Source organism: Lycium ferocissimum, chromosome 3, assembly GCF_029784015.1.
Source record: "Lycium ferocissimum isolate CSIRO_LF1 chromosome 3, AGI_CSIRO_Lferr_CH_V1, whole genome shotgun sequence".
NCBI lineage: Eukaryota > Viridiplantae > Streptophyta > Magnoliopsida > Solanales > Solanaceae > Lycium > Lycium ferocissimum.
In genome coordinates this window covers 441,537-466,626 of record NC_081344.1, presented here as the reverse complement: position 1 = coordinate 466,626, position 25,090 = coordinate 441,537, and the positions used below count along the sequence as shown (strand labels likewise).

The 25,090-nt window shown below is 33.7% G+C and overlaps 3 protein-coding genes across 3 annotated transcripts; 1 reads left to right on the top strand and 2 right to left on the bottom strand.

Moving 5' to 3' along the window:
* Positions 1-4,555: 4,555 nt before the first annotated feature.
* Positions 4,556-15,734, bottom strand: LOC132049101 (L-galactono-1,4-lactone dehydrogenase, mitochondrial). Its single transcript, XM_059439766.1, has 7 exons — positions 15,139-15,734; positions 13,929-14,075; positions 11,009-11,259; positions 7,270-7,455; positions 6,228-6,621; positions 5,458-5,598; positions 4,556-4,989 (listed from the first exon to the last, which is right to left on the bottom strand). Exons 1-7 carry the CDS (start codon positions 15,625-15,627, stop codon positions 4,831-4,833), a joined length of 1,767 nt encoding a protein of 588 aa, XP_059295749.1. The 5' UTR covers positions 15,628-15,734; the 3' UTR covers positions 4,556-4,830.
* Positions 15,735-16,771: 1,037 nt separating this feature from the next.
* Positions 16,772-19,080, top strand: LOC132049099 (lycopene beta cyclase, chloroplastic). Its single transcript, XM_059439765.1, has 2 exons — positions 16,772-17,673; positions 18,052-19,080. Exons 1-2 carry the CDS (start codon positions 17,092-17,094, stop codon positions 18,973-18,975), a joined length of 1,506 nt encoding a protein of 501 aa, XP_059295748.1. The 5' UTR covers positions 16,772-17,091; the 3' UTR covers positions 18,976-19,080.
* Positions 19,081-19,884: 804 nt separating this feature from the next.
* LOC132049098 (beta-glucuronosyltransferase GlcAT14A) lies at positions 19,885-23,926 on the bottom strand. The gene is made up of 4 exons (XM_059439764.1): positions 23,315-23,926; positions 22,766-22,841; positions 22,552-22,667; positions 19,885-20,671 (listed from the first exon to the last, which is right to left on the bottom strand). The coding sequence occupies exons 1-4, from the start codon at positions 23,799-23,801 to the stop codon at positions 20,157-20,159; spliced, it is 1,194 nt and encodes a 397-aa protein (XP_059295747.1). The 5' UTR covers positions 23,802-23,926; the 3' UTR covers positions 19,885-20,156.
* Between the last annotated feature and the right edge of the window lie 1,164 nt (positions 23,927-25,090).

Sequence of the window (25,090 nt, the reverse complement as noted above, 5' to 3'; positions counted from 1 at the left end):
CTTGTGGAAGTTTTTGTGATAATTGGTGATGATGAAAGTGGAATATTCTAGATATGTTTGTTGTGGTATGGCTATCTCATAAAAAAATTAACATTTTATTGGAAAAAATATATTATTTACTTAATTAGTTATAGACAAAGCCCCTGCACATATGTTTTCTTGTGTTTTTTTTTTTTTTTTTTTCTTGTGATGTTGCTAGGGCTTTTCAGAATGATAATGCAATCTGCATTTAACGGTGGATTTGGAATTTATTCATCTGTGATGTGATGGGACAAGAAATTGGTATTCCAAATTTTTTTTGATGGAGAGAGGGGACACAGGTCAATCTTTTCAACCTTGGCCTGTCAACTCCGGTACCTTTTTTTTACTTCTTTTTATGATATAATATATACTCACTATGATATAGTTTCTGATGTCATGGCCAATTTTGCAACCAATAATTTTCTAGTGATATCCTCATTACACTATATCTGTTAAAACAGGAATAATATATTTTATTTTGAAGATTTCAAATTCCATATTTTAATAAAACTTACATTTGGCATGCTTTGAATGACGTAAAAATATTACATAATAAATATTAATTATGTTTTTGTGTATATTGCTTTACATTTTCTAGTGTGGATTTTCGTTTCTTGTGATGGTGGGGTTTATATATGTTTCTTGCCATTTTTGGCTCTTTTTATTCTAATAATGAGGGAGATTAGCTGGCTCAAAAGCTTCATCATTTTTTTTAACATTTTGCTTATGTATGAGAAACTTGATAGGCTATAACGTTATCTTAGTTTTAAAGAATTGTAGTATTATATGTGAAGGATATGATTTAGCTTTAGAAATGTGGTTGGTTGTCTTGCATGAATGCAACATTGAGCGTGACCATTTTTCTAATTAAAACTCTTGACCTATAAATATATCTTCTCTTTCTTGTCTCTTGCTCCCCTTTATTAGGCACAAAATTAAATTAGTTGAAATTCTAACCCTTCCATAGTGGAATCTCATTGATGGCTCGGGGTCAGATAAAATAATTAAGTAAAAAATGAAGAAAAAAAAAGCATTTGGGGTGAAACCTTAGTTAATTAGGGTAATTACATAGGTTTCACTATCAAAGGGAGCCGTGGAGCAACGATAAAGTTTTCTTCCTATAACCTATAGGTCACGAATTCAAGTTGTGAAATCAGCCACTAACGGTTGCCTTAGGATAGGTTGCTTACATCATATTCCTGTGAGGTGGTGCGTCATCCCTTCCTTGAACTTTGCATGAACGAGGAATGTTTTGTGCACCAAGTTCTTAACATAGGTTTCACCATCGTGCGTGAAACTATGTTGAGTGCAATTTTTCAGTGGTCATCACTAGTTCTTTGATTAGGGTTAAAAAGTTGTTCGAGATCTTCACTTAAAACCTTGGAGAATTATGTATATCTGATCTTGTAAAGAATTCAAAGTCTTTCAAATCTCAAATTCACAAGAAGTAGATTTTGTGGATTCATGGACTTTATGTTCATACGTGTTTTTTAAGAATGATCAGTAAACTATAGTTTTTTTCTTTTAAATACTTTTTAAATCAGTAAACTATAGTTTTTTTCTTTTAAATACTAATATCTACTTTTTAAATTCAGTGTCTGTTGTGAGTAATCAATGTACAATTACTTTATGGAAGAAGCATCTTGTATGCTGAATTTTGACACGGTAATTTAATTTGCATCTTTCCTATTAAGCATTTTCTGGCTAATTAAAGCATAAGGGTTTTGGCCATAAGAAAAAGGTTTAAAGTTATAAGTATATCTAGCTAGTAATATATTTAAAAGTAAATCTCAAGGGGTTGACAATAATGTTGTTAAACAAGACTTTAATTTGTCGGTACAAAAAGTTACTGCAAGTTCCTCTACATAACAAACTTCACTCCTTTTTCTCATCTCTTTTCTTCCAAACAATTCAGGAATCATGTATATTGGATATAACTTCCATTAATCATATAGATATATACATATACATATATAAGTGATATCAGTAAAGTTCTATGGATTGTGTTGCAACTTTCTTTGTCTACTAGCTTAGTTATGTTGTGACTTGTATATATCTGGATGTATCACAAGAATTTGTCCCCCTTTTTATCTACTCCCTCCATTTCAATTTATGTAATATAGTTCGGATTTCAAGAGTAAAACAAGAAAATCTTTGACCGTGATTTATTTGTATGTTTTTTAAATATTTTACATTGTTAATTATTGTTACTTATAGTACTTTTATGTAATTTCTAAATATGTAAATAATTTTTCAAAATATTTAAAGATTGTATGTCCGAATTCACGGTAAATGACTTTCGAAATCCAAAATTGTATCACATGCTGGGACAGAGGGGGTAATAGTTATATCGTTTTATCCTAATAGTGTAACAATTTCTTTACAACGTCACGAATATTAATTATGGACAAAGGCGATTTTTATTTTTTTTTCCTTTAAACGACCAACTAGCCTATATATAAGACTTAGTCATGAGCATTTGTAAATTGTAGTAATATGTTATTGAGATTTGAGGCCATATTTATATGGTTTAGTACTTGAGCATAATACGTCCAGTTGTTTCTTTTCTTCTCCTACTGCTGCTATCACCATCCACACTTTTTTGGCTAAAGTTGAAATTCTTTCTTTTATGAAAAAGAAAATGTGGGGTTGACGTTTATAAATTCAGATTATTAAAGATATGATAACCAGTAGTTACTAGTAAAACTAAAGTAGGTTTTACAAAGTAGCCCTTTTTCTTCTGGTTTCTTTTTTTCTTTCTCTTTTGGGACGTCTTCTCATACATCATGACAACTAGTGGACGGACATGTCTGAAATGACGGGACAATGAAATTTAAAGTTTCTCAATCCATCATTGGTGATTTGGTTCTTTTTCATTTATAATCGTTAATCTTATTAAGGAAATTTTATATGGTGATTTGTTTGGTGATAATTTTTTCTTTTCTACAAAAATGCTCATTATCTTACTTGATTGATGAGCTGAAAAGGGAAAGCTTTGACCAAAAATATGTGAGTAGTGATAATTTTTTCTTTTCTACAAAAATCTCATTATCTTACTTGATTGATGAGCTGAAAAGGGAAAGCTTTGACCAAAAATATGTGAGTATTTATCTTCAAGGGCTACTCGTGCAACATATTTTCAGAAAAACCAACAAGGTGGTTATTATATTGTCTAATTATGATTGTACTAATGTTATGATTGTCCTTTTACATATATATCGAGAAAATGGGTTACAGTTTGTAACGGCTAGTTAATATATATAAAATATATCCTCTTCAGCAAAGAAATAAAATTAGAAAAAAAAAAAAATGAAAACGGAAAGGTTGAGAGGAATGGGAAGTATATACATAAGACGTTGCGGGTACACTTTGGACAAAACTGCTTATTGTAAGAGTATAGACACTATATTTTCTTTATTCGAGTAGTGGAACAATAAATTATAAGTTATCAAGAATAGATTATAAACTATAAAGTACTTATATTGTGATGAAATGATTATAATAACTTCCATCAGCGTCTTGTTTTTGTCAGTGAAACCAAACATCAAAATATGAGAAAGTGTCGAACTTTTCATGAATGATCCAATCCTTAGAGCTAGTGGTTCTGCCAATGTGTTGGGTGCTTTTAGGAATTTTTTTCATAAAACTAATGATGCAACTATTTTTTTTTTTTCATTATTGATAAAATAAATGTGTTGCATGTCATTCATATTACCAGCTTTTCACATACGGAAGTTTCAATTTCTGGAGAGAGCAAAGCAGCTTTTAAGTGAATTGTCAATCAATATAAGTAGGTGAGAAATGGATTGACCATACTATAAAGAGAGATCCAAATTATAGAAATTACGTTCACTTGTCCCAAGAGGAAGCAAAAGAGAAAACAAAATTATGTGATCAATTATTAAAGAATAAAGCTGGTTATCAAACGATTTAACAACAGATGGAAATTTAATTGTGATATTTAGTTGACATTACAAAAAGACCGTCTAGTGAATTATTAGTTCAATCCATCTTAATTATTTATAAAACAGAAGTTATTGCTTAACAATTCTTTGAGCAGTACTTAACGCTCATCGACTAAGATGTGAATTGCTCACAATGCTCAATAAAAAATAAAAAAAAAGTTAAACATTAAAGTTTCTTAAAATGTTCACTTTTTTCGCACCACCACCCATATCTGCGTGCAAATCCTTGATTCAAGACTACTAAATTTTATATCATACCAGTCCAAATCATATTGGTATATTGAAAGAGTATAAACTATTGTAACTGAACAAAACATATAACAGCAGAGGTTCCCCAGTTCAATCTTAAATAAAACAACCAAACAGAGTATAAACTATTATAACTGAACAAAACATATAACAGCAGAGGTTCCCCAGTTCAATCTTAAATAAAACAACCAACACATATTCTGTTAACAAGAGTGTGCTGGTGCTCAAAATTGAAATTGAGGCTCAACAGTAGCACCAAATATTCAGAATACATTAATATCCTCAGAGAACTGCTCAAGAAATAGTGCGAGGAATCGGGATGGTAGAGACTGCATATTTCTCATTCAAACAACATAATTGAAGCTATAAATTATTTATTAGCCTCAGCTAGACCCCCAATTTCTTCTCTAAATTGTCAAGTTGGGGACTGGCCTCAAGCATATAGAATACATGACAAGCATTATTATAACAGTTCCTTCAACTTAACATTCTGAACAACAATATACAGGACCAAAATTTCCTCGCACGATATTTTCTTTGAAACAGACGTGACTCAAAAGAATTGCTAACAAAGAGACGTAAACTGGAGAACCAGTCACACAGCCTCGGATGAAGGAAAGAGCTTCTGAAGCATGTTATTAGATAGGATGCGGTTCGGGTCCAGCTCCTTTCTTGCTTGATTGTATGCATCCACAGGGAATTTCTTCTTTAGCCTTGCCTGCAGAGCTGCGAGCTCTTCCTTGTCCTTAGGAACCTGGAAGTAACACAAAATTAAATGACAACGCAATTCACTCCATTTTAGTACCTAATTGGCAACCTTAACTAAGAGATATAGCCAGTGTCTAAGGTTTTTTTAATTAAAGCCAGCGTCTATGATCAAAGTTGTATGCAAAATCACAAAAAAAGGAGCTTACATAGCAGCAAGTAGTGGAAGAAGTAGGAGATATCAAATCTCTTTATCTTGCACAGTTTTTCCTCAGTAATAATAAAGAATCAATACTCTGATAAATTATCTTTTAGATATCCCCTTTCACCACCAATTTCAATAATTTTTGTAGTAGGATGGAGACATTGCCCATAGAATACTCTTCCCTTGGGGCTACTTGCCCCCGTAATAATGTAAAATAAAATAACAGGACAAAAAAGAGGAACTGATTGGTTAACGGTATCTGTATGCTCCTATATAACTGGCATAAATAGACATTGTGAAAATAACTCATACCTCAATCTTCGCCCAATGTTCAAAAGCAGAATAACGATCCCACAACTGTGCTTGTGTCATATGCCTGTAGTGGAAGAACTCCTCAGTGATTTGCCTTCTCTGCCGAGCATCCATGGTTGGAAGATACATAATAATTCCAACCTAGCAACATATTGGAAGGGATATAAGTAATAAAGCTATGTGTCAAGAATATCAGGTCTAACAAAATAATAGGGCTTCACTTTCTGAACAGAAAGCAAACAAATTAAAACTACAGCACATGTAAAAGGTCAAGAGGCCACCAAAGGATAAACTTTAAAACCCATCCACCCTTGTTTAAGATCTATTTTCCAAATGATATTGTCAGCATTGATTGGCTCATCTAAGTATCACCACCCATGGACTTAAAATCTCTCCTTCTTTTTTTTTTTTTTTTTTTTTTTTTGTCTGAAGAAGATGCACTTGGACCATGGACTTAATTACTTCACAGCTCACATCATATAAGCAAATATTTGCATGCATTATGGGCTGAATTCCTGTAGGGAACCCCAAAAAAGAAGACCTCAACCACAATCGTAGAGTACAAGACAGCCCAATCAAAAGCAAATTAAAACAAGACAATAGTGAGAATTTATCCAACTGCTAAACAAAAGGTCAGTCATGGTTTGTATCTCATTTATGATTTAGTAGTTCCTTGAATTTGTGCAATAACAATTACGGTGAATAATTAGGCTCCAGAGGACCATTTCCATAAAAGCAAATCATAGATACACATGCTAGAAAAATATTACCCATGAGAATATATCATCATCCGCTGAGCTATAAGCTGGACTCATTCGACTTTTGCTGCAAGCGGTCCATCTCTGTTCTATAGGTGCAGGGGCAGGTACACTTTCTTTCTCAACGAGCTGCATCACTTCCTCTATGTACTCCAGGTCTTTCATGCTAGGTTTTGACAGTGTTCCTGCAGGGAAACATGTCTCTGATACCCACTGGTGGCCCCCGCAGTCAAAGCCTAAAATTTCATCACTCCAGCCTACTCGATATCCTTCTGATTTCCTCCAGAATTCTGCCTCAGCTTTGTTGACTTTAATTACATGCTCCTTGTTGAGAGGATCCATCGCAAGTAGTTTATCTCTCAGTTCAGTGAATGATAGTTCATCTGGAGAACTAGCATCAGCAACTCTGAAGCAAGTGGTAAGAAATTTATTTAGAAGTGATTAAACACTATTATAAAAATAGAATCAAAGGAAATTCAGCATTTATCCTAATTTTACAGCCAACCTCTCTTTTTATGTGGTAAAAAATATACTAGGTGTTAGAGTTTAAAATGTTTATTTATTTTGTCAATTATACAAGTAATACTGGATTACTTGTTACGTTTTGCTTATCAAACAAAATTTTCAACCAATTTAGTATCGCTTTCCAGCATTACTTGTATTCATCTATTAATGAAGAATAATCATAATACAAGACCACAATTTTAAGGCATGGTTGAAAAGTTAGACCGATAAGCAAAACCTTACAAGAAGGCTAAAAAGGAGTAGCAAAATAAATTCAAATTCTTGCAATTTATGACATAGTTCAGAATATATTATTACTGCAAGTGTCTTAATTATTAAAATTACCTTACTTAATATAGGGCATAAGAGTATACTATCTCACCTATCCTCTTTCAGGAAAAGGTCTAACGCAAAAAGGTGATCCTTCCCAGGATACGTGAATAGCTGAAACTACATGGGGAAGTTCATCCGACAACAGAACGCCGAGCAGAAATGCAAGAACAAGAAGTTATGAGATATAGTTTTACAGGCCAATTCAATGCCACCATACCTGTACTTCTTCAACGACTCCCGATAGAGATCTCGTACATGCTGCAAGGCTTCTTCTGTGGTATACTTAGGTTTATGATTTGGTGGACCTTGCGACTTAGATATAGGATTGCATGTCACTACCACAACTGCATCAGTATATGGAATGTGCAAGTATTTGACATGCTTGTTCTCAGATAGGAATTTCCTGAAGTAATGACATGTTAGCGACATTATTTCACAAGCAGAGGACGCCAAGTGCAATATATATGCTTTACCATGCTATGTATATGAAACATGCATCATCATTAACAACAAACTGCTACAATAAGATATTTATATAGGTGCAACAAATCATCATCATTAACATTTAAAAGGTGCAAAAAACTTCAACTACACTGCAGGGTAGGCTAAAAACTAAAAAGTACACTTAATTTTGATAAAACCGAGAAGGCAAGATAAACTCCATTGGAGCCCAGGAAACACTAGACAAAATTTAACTGAGATCCCTAGATTTTCTAGATACTGCAGTTTGAACGGGTACATTGGTTATCGAAAATAACTAGCAAGTTGTCTTAAAAGACATTTTTAGAAGTTTGTACTGGATTTTTTCTATTACGAGATGCACCAGTCGGTTCACAATGTGAGATATTTAAATTGTTCACCTATAAGGAACTACAACTTTCACTCTATAGGTCTCTTCATCACTGTCAGCAACTACCACTTCTTATATTCTTCTTATATTTATATCTCTCTTTCGCATCTTCTCTTATCCACTATTCTATTTCTTTCTCTTTGTTCCATCTTTATTTTTCTTCCCTCTTTCACATGTTCTAGCCCACAAAAACAGAAGATACAAATGAGATAGAGTAGCAACACTAAAGCAACACTAAATCAAGTCCTAATTCAACTTCAATGCTTAATTAGGAATTATAAAAGAATAACACATCAGATTGTGGCGTGATAAATGGTTGGGAATAACACCCTAAAGGAGGAATTTCCAAACTTTCCTCTTTTCTGATGCACACTCATGCAAGTATAGCTCAATGGTGAACAGCATAATGCAGCTGATAAGCAAACTGGAGAAAATATCAATTAACCCCCAAAGGAAAGAGAGATTGAAGAAGGGCTGGGAAAGGAAAATTTTCAGTCAAAACCTGCTACTATGTACTGTAACGTGCTAGTAGATTTATTGAAAATTGGGCCTGGAATATCATTGGAGAATCTGAAGCTCCAACAAAAGTTGGCTTATTTCACTTGGGTAGCCTTGTTGGAAACCTATCTTACCCGTGAAAATCTATACAAAAGTGCAATGGATGTACAAGTGCAAAGAAGAAGCAGAGGACCTCCATCTATTTCTCTACAGTCAGTTGAAAGTGACATATGGAGCATGTTTTGGACCGTTTGGACTGCATTGGGTGATTCCATACAGCTTAAAAGATATATATATATGGGACACCAGGAAGTTGGCAAATCCATCAAGAACACTCAGCAGATTTAACCTATCATTTATGATGTCTATGAAGAGAAATAAACCCAAGGAACTTTTTTTGGAGTCTCAACTTGTACATCCTCCGTCAAGGCGAGGTGTTTAATGAATTTTTTTTTTTTTTTTTTTTTTTTTAAATTTTGTGTAAGCAGAGAAGTGTAGATAGTAAAAACACTTTTTTGGATATCATAAGCTCATTATGTTTTGTTTAGAAGTGACTTATGACAATGTAGAGGAGCTCTAAAGCCCTTTAGAGATGTACATTATTAATATTATTATTTCTTTGTAATCCTCCGTCAAGGCGAGGTGTTTATCAGAGAAGTGTAGATAGTAAAAACCTTTTTTGGATATCATAAGCTCATTATGTTTTGTTTAGAAGTGACTTATGACAATGTAGAGGAGCTCTAAAGCCCTTTAGAGATGTACATTATTAATATTATTATTTCTTTGTAATCGTCGTGTCTGGGCCACCTTGCACGCACCTCAACTAATTTCCGGGTATTGGCTACCTCCCACCAACACGGTTCTGGATAACTCTGTCCACCGAGGCTTGGACTGATGGGAAGAAATGACTTAGTGTTTTTGCTTCCGTTGGGATTTGAACATGAGACCCATGGTTCTCAGCCCACTTCATAGATCAGTATGCCACACCCGTGCGATAGAGATATATATTATTGTGGTGCATCTTCTGAGTGCATATCAATATGATTCACTTGTTTCATCATCAAAGCAAAAGTTTAAAGCTTACAGCTCTAATTCTGAGTGGACTGAGCAGCAAGAAAATCAAAAGATATGCAAATTTTTTTTTTATGACATGGGAACCCGCAGCCACTACCCTTCGATTGCGCACAGGGTAAACCCAGCTCCTGTGCAATAGCTCGCAAACCACACAGGAGAGGTAACCCGCACTAGGCAAGCCCCATGCGAGCTCGACCCAGAAGGCAAATCCCTTGTTGTCATAGGCAGGGGGTTTCGAACCTGAGACCTCCATTATGAAAGCCCCATGCTCAACCAATTGAGCCAACCTTGCGGGTAAAAGATATGCAGATTCAACTATCATTGTTTTTAAAAACTACTCTCTGTCTCCCTTATAAAACAAAAACCAAAAAAAAAAAAAAAAAAAAAAAACCTACTCTCTGTCCCATTTTATGCTACGGTGTTAACTGGGCACGGGGTTTTAGAAAGAAATAAAGACTTTGGGAACTTGAGGTCTAAAACAAGCCATAGACATTGTTGTCTCTATAAATCATCTCATCAAGGGAAATGAGAAGTTTAAAAACAAATATTTCCAAATATTGAAAGGTGTCGTTCTTTTTGGGACAAATTAAAAAGGATAATGCTACACATAAAATGGGACAAAGGAAGTACTTTCTTTTCCTTTTTTATGAGCCAGCCTTGTTTCACAAACACACAAGCATATATAGCATATATCACTCGCAAAAAAGCCTAAAATCTTTTCCATGAGATCTCTTGTGCTAGGTTTTAGTAGGGCTGGGCGTTCGGGCAGTTGAATTGTATATGAAAGTTTCGGCTTGGATTTTCGGTTTTCAAAGTCAAGAAATTACAATCCATCCAATAAGTTCGGATTAGATCGGATTTTTAAGTTCAATTTCAGATTAATCGATTTAGATATTTCAGATTTTCGGTTTTCAGCCAGTAAGTTGAGCTTCTTCTTCTTCTTACAAAAATGAACATCCAAATCAAGTATTCAAATTAAAGTCATCAAAATAAATTGGGCAAGCAATGAAACCATTATCAAGGAACTGCAATAACGATATTAGTAAGACCATAAGAATTAACAATAGTAAAACCATGTACAGAGAGTATTCTGACAATGACTTAGTAATTAGTATTATTATCTATGAGCTAATTTCTAGTGGGTAGGGTATTGGACTTGTTAGTATAGGGGATATGGGTAATGGATTGATGTCTAATGGGTAGGACTACATATAAGGTATTTCAGATTTTCGGATATCCAAAAATCCGAAGTACCAAATCCAATATCCAAAAATTTTGAAGCTTAAAACTGAAATTTAATCCACAATCCAAATATTAAAAAGAAAAAATGGATTTCAGGTTTGCCCAAACTATACCCATTGCCCACCCCTAGGTTTTAGGATGCTTGCAAATCGCTAGCTTCGGAACATCAATATTAACAAGTAGCAAGCACTTCATAAAAAAAGATCCTCTAAGAAGGTCTAATTTAAAAATTATGAGAGCTTCCAAAAAAGGAAACAGATCACCAAAAAAAAAAAAAAAAACAAATATTTACTTGTGATTTTTCTTGATATCTTTCATGTTAGACAGGAAAGTATGTTCTACAAGCTCCTGCCTCTCAACACACTGAAGAGTGACTTCTGCAACCACACCAAGTCCTCCAAGTCCACATCGAGCTAGATAAAAGAGTTCTGGATCTTTCTCTTTTGAAATTTCTATTGTGCCCTTGGCGGGGGTAACCAATTTCATGCTTATGACTTGCTCATCAATTGGAGGCAACCTGGCACCAGTGCCATGGGCACCAACCTAACAATTTGAATTCAAGGGAACAAAAGCTTTAGAATTTCCACAATCAATCCTCAACAAAAACATCTATCTGACAAATCGATATATCAACTAACTGCATGTTGGAATAATGTAGAAACCTCAAACAAGAAGGAAAAAGCAGATCCTGTCCCTTGATATACACCAAGGAATGAAACGGAAACAGCTTGAACATTTTGTCTTTGATTGATCATGCAAAAATAAGCTTTTTATTTACATAGGCAGATGTACATCAAGAAAGTACTGTATCAGTTGTACAGAGTACATCCATAAACTTCCCACAAAACTCATCATTTCACCATTTCTAGAGGCAAATTTCTGGCCTCCACAAAACAATAATATACAGCCAAGTTATAAAGATATATACAAGCACAACTTGTCCCTCAAAAGCATCTATTATTCCTCCTAGCCAAAGTGTTGCCACTATGCAAATGGTGTTGTATACTAGGCCTCTGAACAGTCTTTGGAACTCTACTTGAATTGTAAACCTAGATAAGGCATGGACAGGCCATAATTAAAACTTCAGCACTAGCACAAATTATGCAAGGCACATATGATAAGACATATACCCCAGCCTCAAAAGTTCTCACTCCCTCAGTCAAAACTCAATTATCCTAGTCTAATCAGAGATGAGAATTAAGGCAAATGTAGCACCTTGAAATAATTCAAATAAGGAGCAAATCGAATACCAAGGGCACACCCACTACATTGTCTTCTCTATGAACTAAAAATTAGTTTAGAAGTATACAAGAGCTACTTTACTAGTAATATTGGAAAACAAATATAACGACAACAAAACAACGCATCAACCACGCCTCAATCACAAGCTGCCAGGACTTGGCTATACGAATTCTCACTATCCATTTCGCTCTATTTGAACACGTTTCTTTCCAATATTCAATAATTCATGTTCCCTAACAATACAAGTTTAAACATTTTCTACTCCATTTCATAAAATAAACAAATTTCATACATTTTTTACAGACATACAATTTTTTTTTTTTTTTATTTTTTTTTTTTAAATTGGTAACATTGGTATTAATAGCACTAGGGCAGTGCTGAAGCCATATTTACAGAGGAGAAGTCCCCGCAGCCAACAAAAATCCTAAAACAACAGTTACAATTGCCCTATAAAATCTATTATGGAAACCTCCTCCTCTAAGTAGCATTCTTTACACCAAAAGTGAAACAAAAGTAGACACTAGATTAAAAAGACTTCTAGCAATCATTGGACCTAATGTAAGCTTATCAACATGAACCGTAATCCCAACTAACTAATATCACATATAGGGGAGAAAAATTGGAATGGACATACTATGTATTCTAGTTAACCCTCTAAGTTATCTATCACTACTCTTTTGTCCAATAAATAAACTGAGAGGTAATAGCACTTTTGGTCCCTCAATTATGAGTAAATTCTAATTTTTGTCCTTGTGATCAGTGTTTTGAAAAGGCTTTTCTGGCCAAACCGCGAGGTGAGGCGTACCAAAAAAGCCCCGAGGCGTACTGGTGGGGCGTAAGTATCGTCACGCGAAAGGCCCAAGCTTCGGGGCGTTCGCCTAGGTTTTAAGCCCCAAGAACTTTTTCAAATTTGAACCAAAATAGCTTAATAATTATTTTAAAAAAAAAAAAAAGTTAAATATCCAAAAGTTAACTCATAGTAAATTCTAAAACTAAAAATCTCAAAAAGTCAAAAGGTTTTTTCTAATTGTTTAACCTAATTTCATAATCTTTTCTCTTTGGTGTTTACGGAGTAACAAATACACTTTAGACCTTTGTATACAAAGTGCAAACTACAAAGTAAAGAGTTTGTCCTCCAATTCTTACTCTGCTTCCATGCTTGCATTTCCATTCTTTATGCTTTATTTCCTTCAAGATTTTTTAGCATTCTTCAATTTATCTTTTCAAGATAGTTTTTTGTTTTAGAATTCTTTTGGTATAGCGCTAGTTAGATTATGTTTTGAAGACTCTATTCTGGCTATTCATATTATAATGAGTATTGATTTGTTATGTAGTTTTAGGTTTTAAAACAATAACTTTATATTATTGTCATTTTTATTTTTGAATTATTAGGATAGAGTATCAATTTTACAACTCTAATTATATTCATCATAGTCATGTTATTGGTGTAATGCATCTTTACGTCATTCACTTTTTCAAGATTTTTTAAAATTGTTTGTGCACATGTTAGCATGTTAATTATTGATATATACATTTTCCTACTAATTTTATTATTATTTTTGGGTTTTTAAAAAAAATAATTTTAATATATTTATTTTATTAATTTTTCTTTTTTGGATGAAGTATTTATTTTATTAATTTATAAAATACTAAAAATTAAATACCCATGGGGTTTACGCCCCGTGCCTCGGGACTTACGACGCCTCGCCTTACACCCACGTCTTTTAAAACACTGCTTGTGATATCTGGTGAAGCACATCTAATCTTCAATTAATCGAAATGTGTATCTTTAGTCCTTTTGTGTAGAAAATATATTATATTTGAACTACCTTTTTTTATCATCAAATATGGAATAACAATACAAGCTTATCAGTAACTAAGCGGTGAAACCAAAAAAACGGCATATTTCAATTAATTAAAGGTTAAATATCTATTAAACCAATATGAATCCACAAGAAAAAATCAATCACCTGAACAATGCCACCAACTTGCTGTTCTCTAATCGACGCAAAATTCTGAAGAGTAATCCCATAATCCTTAATAGAATCCACAAGTTGCTGAACCCGAATCCCAGCTTGTACAGTAACCCTTTTCTTCTCCTTATCCACACTCAAAACCTGTAGTGAAAAAATAATTCAAAGTTGTAGGAAACCAAAATTAGTTACGATTTGGTATTTTACTTCATGTCTAGTTAGTATTTATAGTCAAATTTATATACAAATATGTTTTCCATTTTATAGTCAATGTAGGTTTATATACTACTATAAATAGGACTGTTGCTAGCTATTCAAAGATTCATGATGTTCTAAATAAAAAAATAGGGAAATTTTCAAAAATATACAACCCAACATAAATTATTACGCCACGTAGCCCACTATACAATATTATACAACATTGTACCTGGGGAAAAGAATAGGGTGTGTTTGGTATGACGGAAATTTTTCCTATTTTCTCTTGCTTGGATACACTAAGGGCCCGTTTGGCCATAAGAATTATTCACTTTTTTCCGGAAAATTTTTTCACTTTTTTCCGGAATCAGCGTTTGGCCATGAAAATTCCAAATACAACTTGAAGTTGTATTCCGGAATTTGAAAAACAAGAAAAACTTGTTTTTCAAGTTTTTCACTTTTTTCACAACCAAAACAACTACATTTCAACAAAAAATACAATTTCAAAAATTATGGCCAAACACAACTCCAACTCCAACTCCAAAATTCCAAAAAGGTGAAAAAAAAATTGGTTTCTATGGCCAAACGCCTACTAAATATTTAGGAAAATGTTTTCCTTAAAAATATGAGGGAAACATTTTTCGTATCCAATAAAAACACACCAACGATCCCACCTAACCCCTGCACCCCGCCTACCCCCACCACCAGAAGTTGCACTCCGAATTCAAAAACCTCGCAGTATTTTGCTTTGAATATATGCAAATGTTCTTAAAATGACATTTGCTGACTTGCATACCAGACACAAGAAATGAGTAGGAAAATCACTTATTTTCCGAGAAAATATTTTCTCGGAAAGCATTGTATAAAGGAAGAATATTTTCTCAACCTTGTATAAAAGGTGTATATACACCAATAAGAGCTAAATCAGTAACAAACTCAAAGTATAGGCTACGTGGCGTATACATATATTTTCAAAAAAAAATAGACATAGAGCGTAATTTTGCTTCATAACCTTATCCATTAAGCCCAAATTGACCATCCCAGCACGGGTCAACCCAATCCCATTGGGTGACAAACCCGACCCGACAGGCCGAATCTTCTGCTTCTTAACATTGGCATCCTTAACTATCCCTTCAAGTTCTTCGATCGATTCGGGTTGTAAAAAAGTCCGGGTTTGAACTTCATGGGTCCCACTCCAATTAGATACAGTGTGTAGATCATCAGGTAATGGGGCGTAACGGAATAACTGAGCTTTTTTGTGGATTGCGTTTTCGGGGAAAGGGAAAGAATAGTATGTAGCGGCACCACAGCCTAAGAGAAGTAGGGTGTATCCTATGTATTTGCGGAGTTCCGCATCGGATGATGGTGGGCCCGGGGTAGTAGAAGAGAAGAGGCGGGGATTATATGGTGTGGTGAGGAGTAAGGGGTTAGGGTGGAGGCGAGTGTGGTGGTTGAGGAGGGATTGGAGAGAGCTGCGTTTGGAAATAAGAGAACGGAGCATTTGAACGGTGTCGTTTTGAAAAGGTTTTAGTGAACTGAAGATTTGATGGTGATGAAATGTGGAAGATTTGAAGAAGATTTTTATTATTTCTTCAAATCTATTGTTTCGTGAGTTTATGGGTTAAAGGATTAGGAAGTTTCTTTTGATAAAAAAAGTGGGACCATAGTCCTTGCTGGAGTGACGTTGACTCTCTTAATGCCTTAACCTTTTACATCCTTTTTCCTAAAAAAAAAAAAAAAAAGGGATAAAATTTATTGATATATTATTGGAAATTGAGTAAATTTATCATCGGTTAAACTTTGGTCTAGTAATAGACGTGAACACTAACTTTAAAAATATAAAGAGTTCCGTGCTAAAAATTTTAAAAAGTTAAATTTATAAAGTTTAAGTTTTGCATCCGCTTATGTTCGGTGGTGATAACTAATACTCCATTCGTTTCATCGCTCTTTTGATGCTGATTAAGAAAAATATAAATGCAAATTATAGTTACTAAGCTACATCTATTTATTAAATAATTTTTTTTAAAATTGAGCAGTATTAAAAAAATTAATTCTTTACTGTTAATGGTATAATTGAAAATAAATGTCAAAATTCTTAAGATAAGTGATTATTTATAAACAATATTTTAAGTTGGGCCGAATGGAGCGTGGATCGGCCTTCATTTGGAGTGGTCTTTAATTTTTGTCCTTCAAATTGGTCGTCTTTAAGTTTTTCCCTTCACCTAACACCCTAAGGTTGTGGGTTCGAACACCAGCTCAGTAAAAAGATCGCAAGCCAAAATTTGAGCCTCAAGGTAGAATTTTTCCTTAAGATAGAATTTGCATAGACAGGTTTGCAAAACTCTTTCTTGCGAATTTTTCTAAATTTTTGATTAAGGGGGATTTGCCTTTTAAAATTAAGAGATTTTTAGCGAAGAGTAAAAAATTAAAGACCACCAATTTGAGGGATAAAAATTAAAGACCACCCCCGGTGAAGGACAATCCTGCAAATTGCCCAAAATTCTTTCACTTGTATCAATGGACTCAAATGCCTAAATAACATTTTAAGCCATTTATACATACCAAACCCTTTAAATGGATGTTTTTTCTGGTACAAGATAAAATCAACCAGAAAGTTTGGCCTACTCCCCACCCCCACCCACACCCCCACGCCCAAACACCAAAAATAAAAATAAAAAAGGTGAGGAGAGCAGAAAATACAATTATTGTTGTAATTCAAAGACCACTCTCATGTTCACCACATCCACTAGCATATCCTCAACCAGTACCAGGTTTTGCTCTAAATTTTTATAACATAGCATTCAACTCCATATGCTTCTTATATGGCAAATCTTGAGAAATATCTAACACCCTTTTCATTTCCTAAATTATTAGATAATAATCAACTATTGATTCTAGTTTGATGTTCATAGTTGAAAATTAGGCAACTTTGTTGAAAATCCTGTTTGTGTAGTTTCAAGAAGATATGGATACACTGTTGAAAACCCCAAATAACCTTGAATTTCTGCAACCCCTTCATGGATTTTCTGTTAAAGTTAGCAACTTTACCTCTGTAAAGCCTCAGAAACTTGGTTCTAGGAAATCTTGTGAAAAATGGCGTAAAAGGGTTTGTGTTAAAGCTAGGAGTAGTAGTACACTTTTGGAGCTTGTACCTGAGACAAAAAAGGAAAATCTTGATTTTGAGCTACCTATGTATGACCCTACAAAAGGGCTTGTTGTAGATTTAGCTGTGGTAGGTGGTGGACCTGCTGGTCTTGCTGTTGCACAACAGGTTTCTGAGGCTGGACTATCCGTTTGCTCGATTGACCCGTCCCCGAAATTGATATGGCCTAATAACTATGGTGTTTGGGTTGATGAATTTGAAGCCATGGATTTGTTGGATTGCCTTGATGCTACATGGTCAGGTGCTGTTGTTTATGTGGATGATGATAGGGTGAAGAATCTTGATAGACCTTATGGAAGGGTTAATAGGAAACAGCTAAAGTCAAAAATGATGCAGAAATGTATACTAAATGGTGTTAAATTCCACCAAGCAAAAGTTATAAAGGTAATGTTAGTATTTGCCCTGAATTTCTTACCTTATCTGGATTCTACTATAATTGTATTTTGCTTCAAAGTGGAAAATGATTCTTCCATGTCTATCCTTTTTCAGAAGAGAAGTTTTGGAGTTCTATAAGTAGAAGATCCTTTCTTCTCATACAACAACACAGTAGCATCCACATTTAAGAGTCTTGTTCAGGGAGAGATTATTCTCTCCATAGTTTTTATTAATGTATATTAGTTTTTTCATATGTAGGTCAATTGACCAAACCATATTAAAGATTATGCCTCTTTTAGTATAGTTTCCGTATTGTCTGGTTTATCATTGTTCAAGTTTGCAATTATTAGCTTCCGCATGACGTCCTGATTATTTTGATCCCAACAGGTAATTCATGAGGAAGCTAAATCTATGCTGATTTGCAATGATGGTGTAACTATTCAGGCAAAAGTGGTTCTTGATGCAACTGGCTTTTCTAGATGTCTCGTTCAGTATGATAAGCCATATAATCCTGGGTATCAAGTAGCTTATGGCATATTAGCCGAAGTGGAGGAACATCCCTTTGATACAAATAAGATGCTTTTCATGGATTGGCGAGATTCTCATCTTAATAATAATATGGAGCTAAAGGAGAGAAATAGAAAAGTTCCAACTTTTTTATACGCCATGCCATTTTCATCAAATAGAATATTTCTCGAAGAAACATCCCTTGTAGCTCGTCCTGGATTACGTATGGATGACATTCAAGAAAGAATGGTGGCTCGTTTAAGTCACTTGGGTATAAAAGTTAAGAGCATTGAAGAGGACGAACGTTGTGTAATTCCGATGGGAGGGCCCCTTCCGGTATTACCTCAGAGAGTGATCGGAATTGGTGGTACAGCTGGCATGGTTCATCCTTCAACAGGTTATATGGTAGCAAGGACTTTAGCTGCAGCTCCTATTGTTGCTAAAGCAATAATTCAGTACCTTGGTTCTGAGAATAACCATCTAGGTAATGAGTTGTCGGCATCTGTTTGGAAAGACTTGTGGCCCATTGAAAGGAGACGTCAAAGAGAATTCTTTTGCTTTGGTATGGATGTTCTTCTAAAGCTTGATTTACCCGCTACGAGAAGGTTTTTCGATGCCTTTTTTGATCTAGAACCTCGTTATTGGCATGGGTTCTTGTCATCTCGGCTGTTTCTTCCTGAGCTTATGTTTTTCGGATTGTCCCTTTTCTCTCACGCTTCAAATACTTCCAGAATAGAGATTATGACAAAGGGAACTCTTCCTTTGGTAAATATGATCAACAATTTGTTACAGGATTCAGAATAACTTATCAGGAGTCTTGTTCGATATACATCAAATGTGATAATATACTGTTCTCTTTTTTGTTTCAAATAATTGCCATATTAACTATTCCCATTTCCTGCTTTTTCACTTGCCTTGTTACTCACTATTGTGTTTCCCATTTTACTTTTTGTTCTCTTTTTTGCCCCTTTCTCTGCGCTTGTAGCAACTTCCAAAGGGTACACTGCTAAAATGCCTGCTGATGAGAGCACTGGTTTTGTTAGAGCAATAGTTATCCTGAAGTAAGATTGCTCCAGGCAGAAAGTTGAGGGGTCTCTATAATTTCAACAGAAATGAAATGATGTTACGAGAAATTTATTGTTTTCAGTTATGTTATTGGATAAAGACGAGCAACATCCTTTTTCTTTGCATTCTCCAAAAAGTTACGTAACTTAGGAAGTTGAGTGATTCAGGTGCTTTATTTTATTTGCTGTCAAAGGCAATCAAGAGCTTTATAGAATGCAAACGAGGATTTTCACATCAGAAGTGTTGTTGCCTAAACCAACGCACAAAGATGCCCTTTTGTTGCTTAATCTTTTTGCAATCGTCTAGAAGCATCATTCTTGTGAATGCTGCATCGTCAAAGACATATGTGAGACATTTTACAAAAGAGCTTTTAGCGCTAAGTGGCAGTAAATACCACTCAAACATATTTACGCATACTGGCATGGCATGGTAGGAGGACCTTCATTGAAACAAGGAGTTTCTTCCTTATGATCAACTAACAAGGAGTTTCTTCCTTATGATCAACTTCTGTAGTTTCTTGTGTTATCATCAGACACTGATGCATAAACTATGTCACAGGAAATAGAACTTTGTTGATTAAACTGCCACACGCCTAAACATTTGCAACGAGCATAAAACAGCTGAACAGGAAAAATAGTGGCAATGATATAGTACCTCTAATCTTAGATCATGTAACATGTAATAGTACAATGATACATAGTGTGTAGACTACACTTTGGAAAGAATTGGAACACCCCCACAAAGAGAACAATGAAAGAAACTCCAGTGACCTAGAAATCTGATGTAATTTTCCTGAGCTATATTTTCTTTTTCTTCGGTGAAACTATGACAAGTATCAAGAATTGACTAAATATGATAGCACCTTCTTCCAGAAAATTTATTTTTCTATATTTCCAGCAAAAGTAAGTTTCATTTCCGACTTATCTACACTGCCTTCTAGCAAAACGTGGTGCAGATACCAATTTCTTCAACAATGTTCTCAACCTTCTGGCACCCGTTCCAGGCCTTAAAACGCCATATTTCTCACTCTGTAGATTCAAACAACCGCGATCATCGTCATTGGAACACCATCCTCCAGCTGAGAAGTACTGTCCATTTCGTCTTCTGAGAAGATCGCGATCAATTTTATTAAGGACAACATTGTTTTTCTTGAACTTCCGGGCGAATGGCCTGTTGCTTAAGACCATTCTTCTATAATCCTTCGGACCGAGGGATCTTGGGTGTTGTCTCGGGGGGTTGTCCCAAGTAATGTAGTGAAGATCATGGTTCACAGTTGTGTTCTTGTATTCCTCAGAGTTGCATATGACTGTTTGGAAATAACCCTCTGGAGATGACACGAAATTGGTGTAGTAGAGAAGAAGAGTTCTTGGAAGATTTTCCCAGCCTATTATGCAGTATTCAGCAAAGGATCTGGACAATATTGTCCACGCTGAACCTGGAAATAGATTTTGTGTTAGTACTTGTTAAACAAATTTATATGATGAAAAAAAAAAAAAAACATAAAAATGTTGAAAAACACATGGACACACACAATTGATCAAGAAACCGATGACAAGGAGATGTCAGGTCTAATTTAGAGTTTTAACTAATATACCCCACCCTCCCCACTTGTGGGATTACACTGGGTATGTTGTTGTTGTTGACAGCGTAAAAGAACTTTCACTATCAGATCATGAACGCCAATAAAAGGTGTGATTAATAAACTTGAAAATAACACACGTTACCTGCTACAATATGTAAAAATTTACTGAGAGTGTAAAAGTTCTTTACACACCATGCCTATATAAGTTAAACCCTTTCATTTATACTTCAGTCCTATCTCCTCCCAAGAGAATGAAAAAGAACAAGGAAAAGAGGTAGCTAATGAAAAAGAACAAGGAAAAGAGGTAGCTGTTCTCCCGTCATATACCTCTCTAGGCACATCTAGATAGAAGTAGAGGCAGATGATTCAAAACTTTTTAAGTTATTGGGTTCTAAATTGATAATTTCTATATTTAATGGATTTCTTAACACAAATATAGGTTCAGACGAACCCGTAACCTAAACTCTAGCTCCGCAATAGAAGTACAGATCATGAGAAATGAGTTAGTGAAGATTATAATAAATTAAATTGGATTTTTGAAATGTTGAGTCATCCATCAAAAAGAAAGAAAATTCAAATCTTTGAGTCTTATTTATACATACAATTATATACACACACAAATTCAAAAGAGAGCACAAGCAAGTGCCATCAAGTTCCATCCACCAACGTAGAAATTCTCATTAGAGGTGTTTTAATTGCAATAAATTACAATTTCAAATATTTTGTTTGTGACACTTCCATACCTCAATAACAAATAGATTTCTCTCAGAGCACTCATCACATGTTAATTGTACAGTACTGCTATAGAGCATAATCTAGGAATCCAAGAGAAAAGATTTTGACTTGAACAGTGAACTAAATGGCCCTCAATCTAAGATTAACATGTGAATTTTCTTGATAATGTAGCTCAAAATAATTTTTTTAATCTTTTACTCCCTCCAGATCAAAAAAGTGTCCACTTAGCCTTTTTTTCTTGAGTCAAAAAGAGTGTCCACTTTCAAATTAAGAAAGAATTAACCTTATTTTTTCGGATTTGTCCCTATTATGTGTTATGTGATCAAATCTCAATACCTATTTAATTAGGGGCAGTTTAGTTAAATTACCCATTTTTTCCTAGGAGTTAGTATTTTCTTTCTTAAGGGGTGTGCAAATGGCTAAGTGGACACTCTTTTTGATCCGGGGGAGTAATACATTTACCATTTGTGTTAGTCTTTGCCTAATGGTACTCATTTTCTATGTTGTGTGGATTCATAATATCTGTCTGATCCTTCAAAAGTTATGCATTTTTGGAGGATCTTCGGGTGCGACAACTTATTTGGAGGGTGCGACACACAACAAAATGATGATTAATGGATCAAAAATCAAGATTATTAAGACCACAACTTTCTGGTTTTCAATTCTATTTCTATTAGTCTTCATTTCTAAATATATCCAAGTAAAGAACTGTTACAAATAATGAAGAAACTAGTAAATTCAGATATGATGGAATGTAAAACAAATCAAATTTGATAAAACAGTAATAATTTATTACTTCAAAAAGCGCTATATTAAACTATTTAGCAAAAAGTACTTTAGTCACTCTTTTTGTGGTCTTTTGCTGTCTTCAAGAGTCACATCTCACAGACTCACATGTAAGGTCTGTCACTTTTTATACTTTATAATCTCTTAGAATTTTTTGAGCCACAAATAATGAATAAAAAATTAATTAAAAGAATATAAAGGAAAATAATAACCTGTATAAAGCTTGAAAGCAGTCGGTAGACTTCTTTGCTTGACAACCCACCAAATCTCTGATTTGTTTAGACTATGAAGACCAGGGTCTATTATAATTGGCTTTCCTCTCTTATTCCTAAATAAATTCAGAATATTTTTATTGTTAAGTACTATGGAATTTAAGAATAAACAATTTTATTTTTGTGATTATTTTCAGAAGAAAAAAAGACTTACAGTTTCCAACCCAGGTGGCTAGTGTGTTGTACAAAATTTAGATCCCTTGGTAACTCAGAGAAGGCATGAATCAGATCTGAGATCATGAAAGAAAAAGAATTAAAACATTTAAAAAAAATTAAAGGCATTCATAGTTTTTTTTTTTTTTGTATAAATAACAAAAGTAAAGTATTTTTGTTCACCACATTTTGAGAAAATGATATAAGTGAAGGAATCAAGGAAATTCTTTTCTCTTCTAAAAAACCTCAAAGAAACAAGGAATTATCATTAAAGAAACAATTTTTACCATTTTATATAAAAATGTGAAGGATTAATCACTTGAATTAATTACTCCAAAACCAAATGAAGAATGATAAAACAGTATCTTCTTGACAAAAAAAGGCAGAGAATGTGAAGAAATAAATATAAAAAAGTTTTTACTTAAAAAGTCCACAAGGAACAATGGTTATATTTATAAATGTACTGGAAAAAACTGATTTTTTTGGTCAAAAAACACGCTAGAACATTGAAAAAAAAAAAAAAAAAAAAAAAAAGAGGCACTCACCATACCATCTTGAGTAACTAAAGGATAATCAGAGGCACTGAGATTAATAAACCAATCCCATTTAGCAATCCTCAAAAGCATAGACATTGCATGTAGTGTAGTAGCAAGCATAGTTGGTCCTCTGTATGTCACCAAATTAGGCTTTTCCACAACCCAAACATTATTAATTTCTCCAAAAACAGTGTTGTCAGCTACAAATCTGGAAATTTCTTGATGTTCATTTTCAGGTGCACCTAAATCTAAGTGAATCAAGTAAAAATTACCAGGATGGTATAGTGAAAAAAGTAATCTTTTTAACTTTGGTACATCACCTTTAGAAGCAGAGATCAAGTAAGCAAATTTTACAGGGTAAGTGTTAGTGGTATTTGAGATGATGAAGGTTTTTTTTTGCTTGAATATGGTTGTTGAGTTGGAAAGTTGGGTTGGTATGTAGACAAGAATGAACAGAAGTGAGGTTAGAATGAAAGAAAACATGAAAATCTTGATATCCATTACAAGATTTGAGCTAAAAGATTAAGAAAGTTTGGAACTTTGAGAAGTGATGTAGTTCTTGTCCTTGCTAGAAATGGGGGACAAAAAATGGGTGCATCTAATATTGGGTAATTTGAGGGGTGGGGGGGGAGGTAGTTAATGGCTGTTGGTGAGATGTATGAGTACTAATCTAATAATTTTGACCCATATTAGTTTATTATCTTAATTGTCTTTAATTTAGTTAGTTTTCGAAACTAAATTGCATTAGCGTAACTCAATATTTTATAATTAAAATTTAGATAGTATTAAATTTAAAATTCAGTTACTAAGACTTGAAATTGTTATCATAAAATTCAAAATTCATAAAGTTTAAATTTTGATGAAAAAACTAAATATTTTTCTTGATATTGATCAAAATGTGTCTATATATATATATATATATATATATATATATATATATATATATATTTGGAGCGTAAAGAGTAAAAAGAAAACAATTGATATTTAATTTAACATATTCAGAATTCAATACGATTATTAATCGTTAAAAAAAAGAATTAATAATTAGTAGAATTTAAAGAAATGATAAAATGTATTTTGATCATAACTGTTAAATTTAGATCCAACATTTGTTGGTGAAGGGGGTTTAATTAAACAGAGAATAATAGAAAAAGGAAAAGGAAGAGTGTAGATGAAATATTTGGTTGGTTTGTTCCTTTCTTGGAAGTAAAGTGTGGAGAAAATGAAGTGAAGAGAACTCCACTTGTCATTTTTTTCTTTCAAGGGGTTGGGTATTAAGTCACCTTTGTTAATGGTTCTTTAAGTGTCTTGACCAAATTTCCCACCTAATGTTCTTTTAAATTCAATCACTTTCTCCTCTTTCTACTTCTTCCTCCTTGTTTTTTTCCTTGATAAGTTATTGGACTGCATGCTTATGATTATGTTAAGCTCAATTTATTTCATATTTTATACAATAATTTTTTCTTTTTAGTTTATTTTATATTTAACTTTGTACTCCCCTTTAGTGTTAATTGATAAAACAAGTGAGATTATATATCAATAATCTATTAATAAGTGTAGAAAACTTATTATTTTGTCTCAATATTTGTGAAGGAGTTCGACATATGAAGAGTCAAACCATTTAATTTTAATTATTAATTCGGCCGTAAATAATTTAATCTTTAAAATTAGAATTTACATATTCAAAATTAAATAAAAAGTATTATAAATTAATATAACTAATGATTCAGTTATTTTTTATTTAAGTTATGACATTCGCTGCTTGTTGACTTAATGCTTACATTGAACTT

What these genes read in the sequence shown, in the direction of transcription:
- LOC132049101 (XM_059439766.1), bottom strand. Translation starts at nt 15,627, where the DNA reads ATGCTCCGTTCTCTTATTTCCAAACGCAGCTCTCTCCAATCCCTCCTC. An exon ending in ATTTGGGCTTAATGGATAAG is followed by an intron (nt 14,076 to 15,138) that starts GTTATGAAGCAA and finishes TTTTCACTACAG; the next exon opens with GTTTTGAGTGTGGATAAGGA. An exon ending in AACATTGGGCGAAGATTGAG is followed by an intron (nt 4,990 to 5,457) that starts GTATGAGTTATT and finishes TGTTACTTCCAG; the next exon opens with GTTCCTAAGGACAAGGAAGA.
- LOC132049099 (XM_059439765.1), top strand. Translation starts at nt 17,092, where the DNA reads ATGGATACACTGTTGAAAACCCCAAATAACCTTGAATTTCTGCAACCC. An exon ending in ACCAAGCAAAAGTTATAAAG is followed by an intron (nt 17,674 to 18,051) that starts GTAATGTTAGTA and finishes TGATCCCAACAG; the next exon opens with GTAATTCATGAGGAAGCTAA.
- LOC132049098 (XM_059439764.1), bottom strand. Translation starts at nt 23,801, where the DNA reads ATGGATATCAAGATTTTCATGTTTTCTTTCATTCTAACCTCACTTCTG. An exon ending in AGCCACCTGGGTTGGAAACT is followed by an intron (nt 22,668 to 22,765) that starts GTAAGTCTTTTT and finishes GAATTTATTTAG; the next exon opens with GAATAAGAGAGGAAAGCCAA. An exon ending in TGCTTTCAAGCTTTATACAG is followed by an intron (nt 20,672 to 22,551) that starts GTTATTATTTTC and finishes ATCTATTTCCAG; the next exon opens with GTTCAGCGTGGACAATATTG.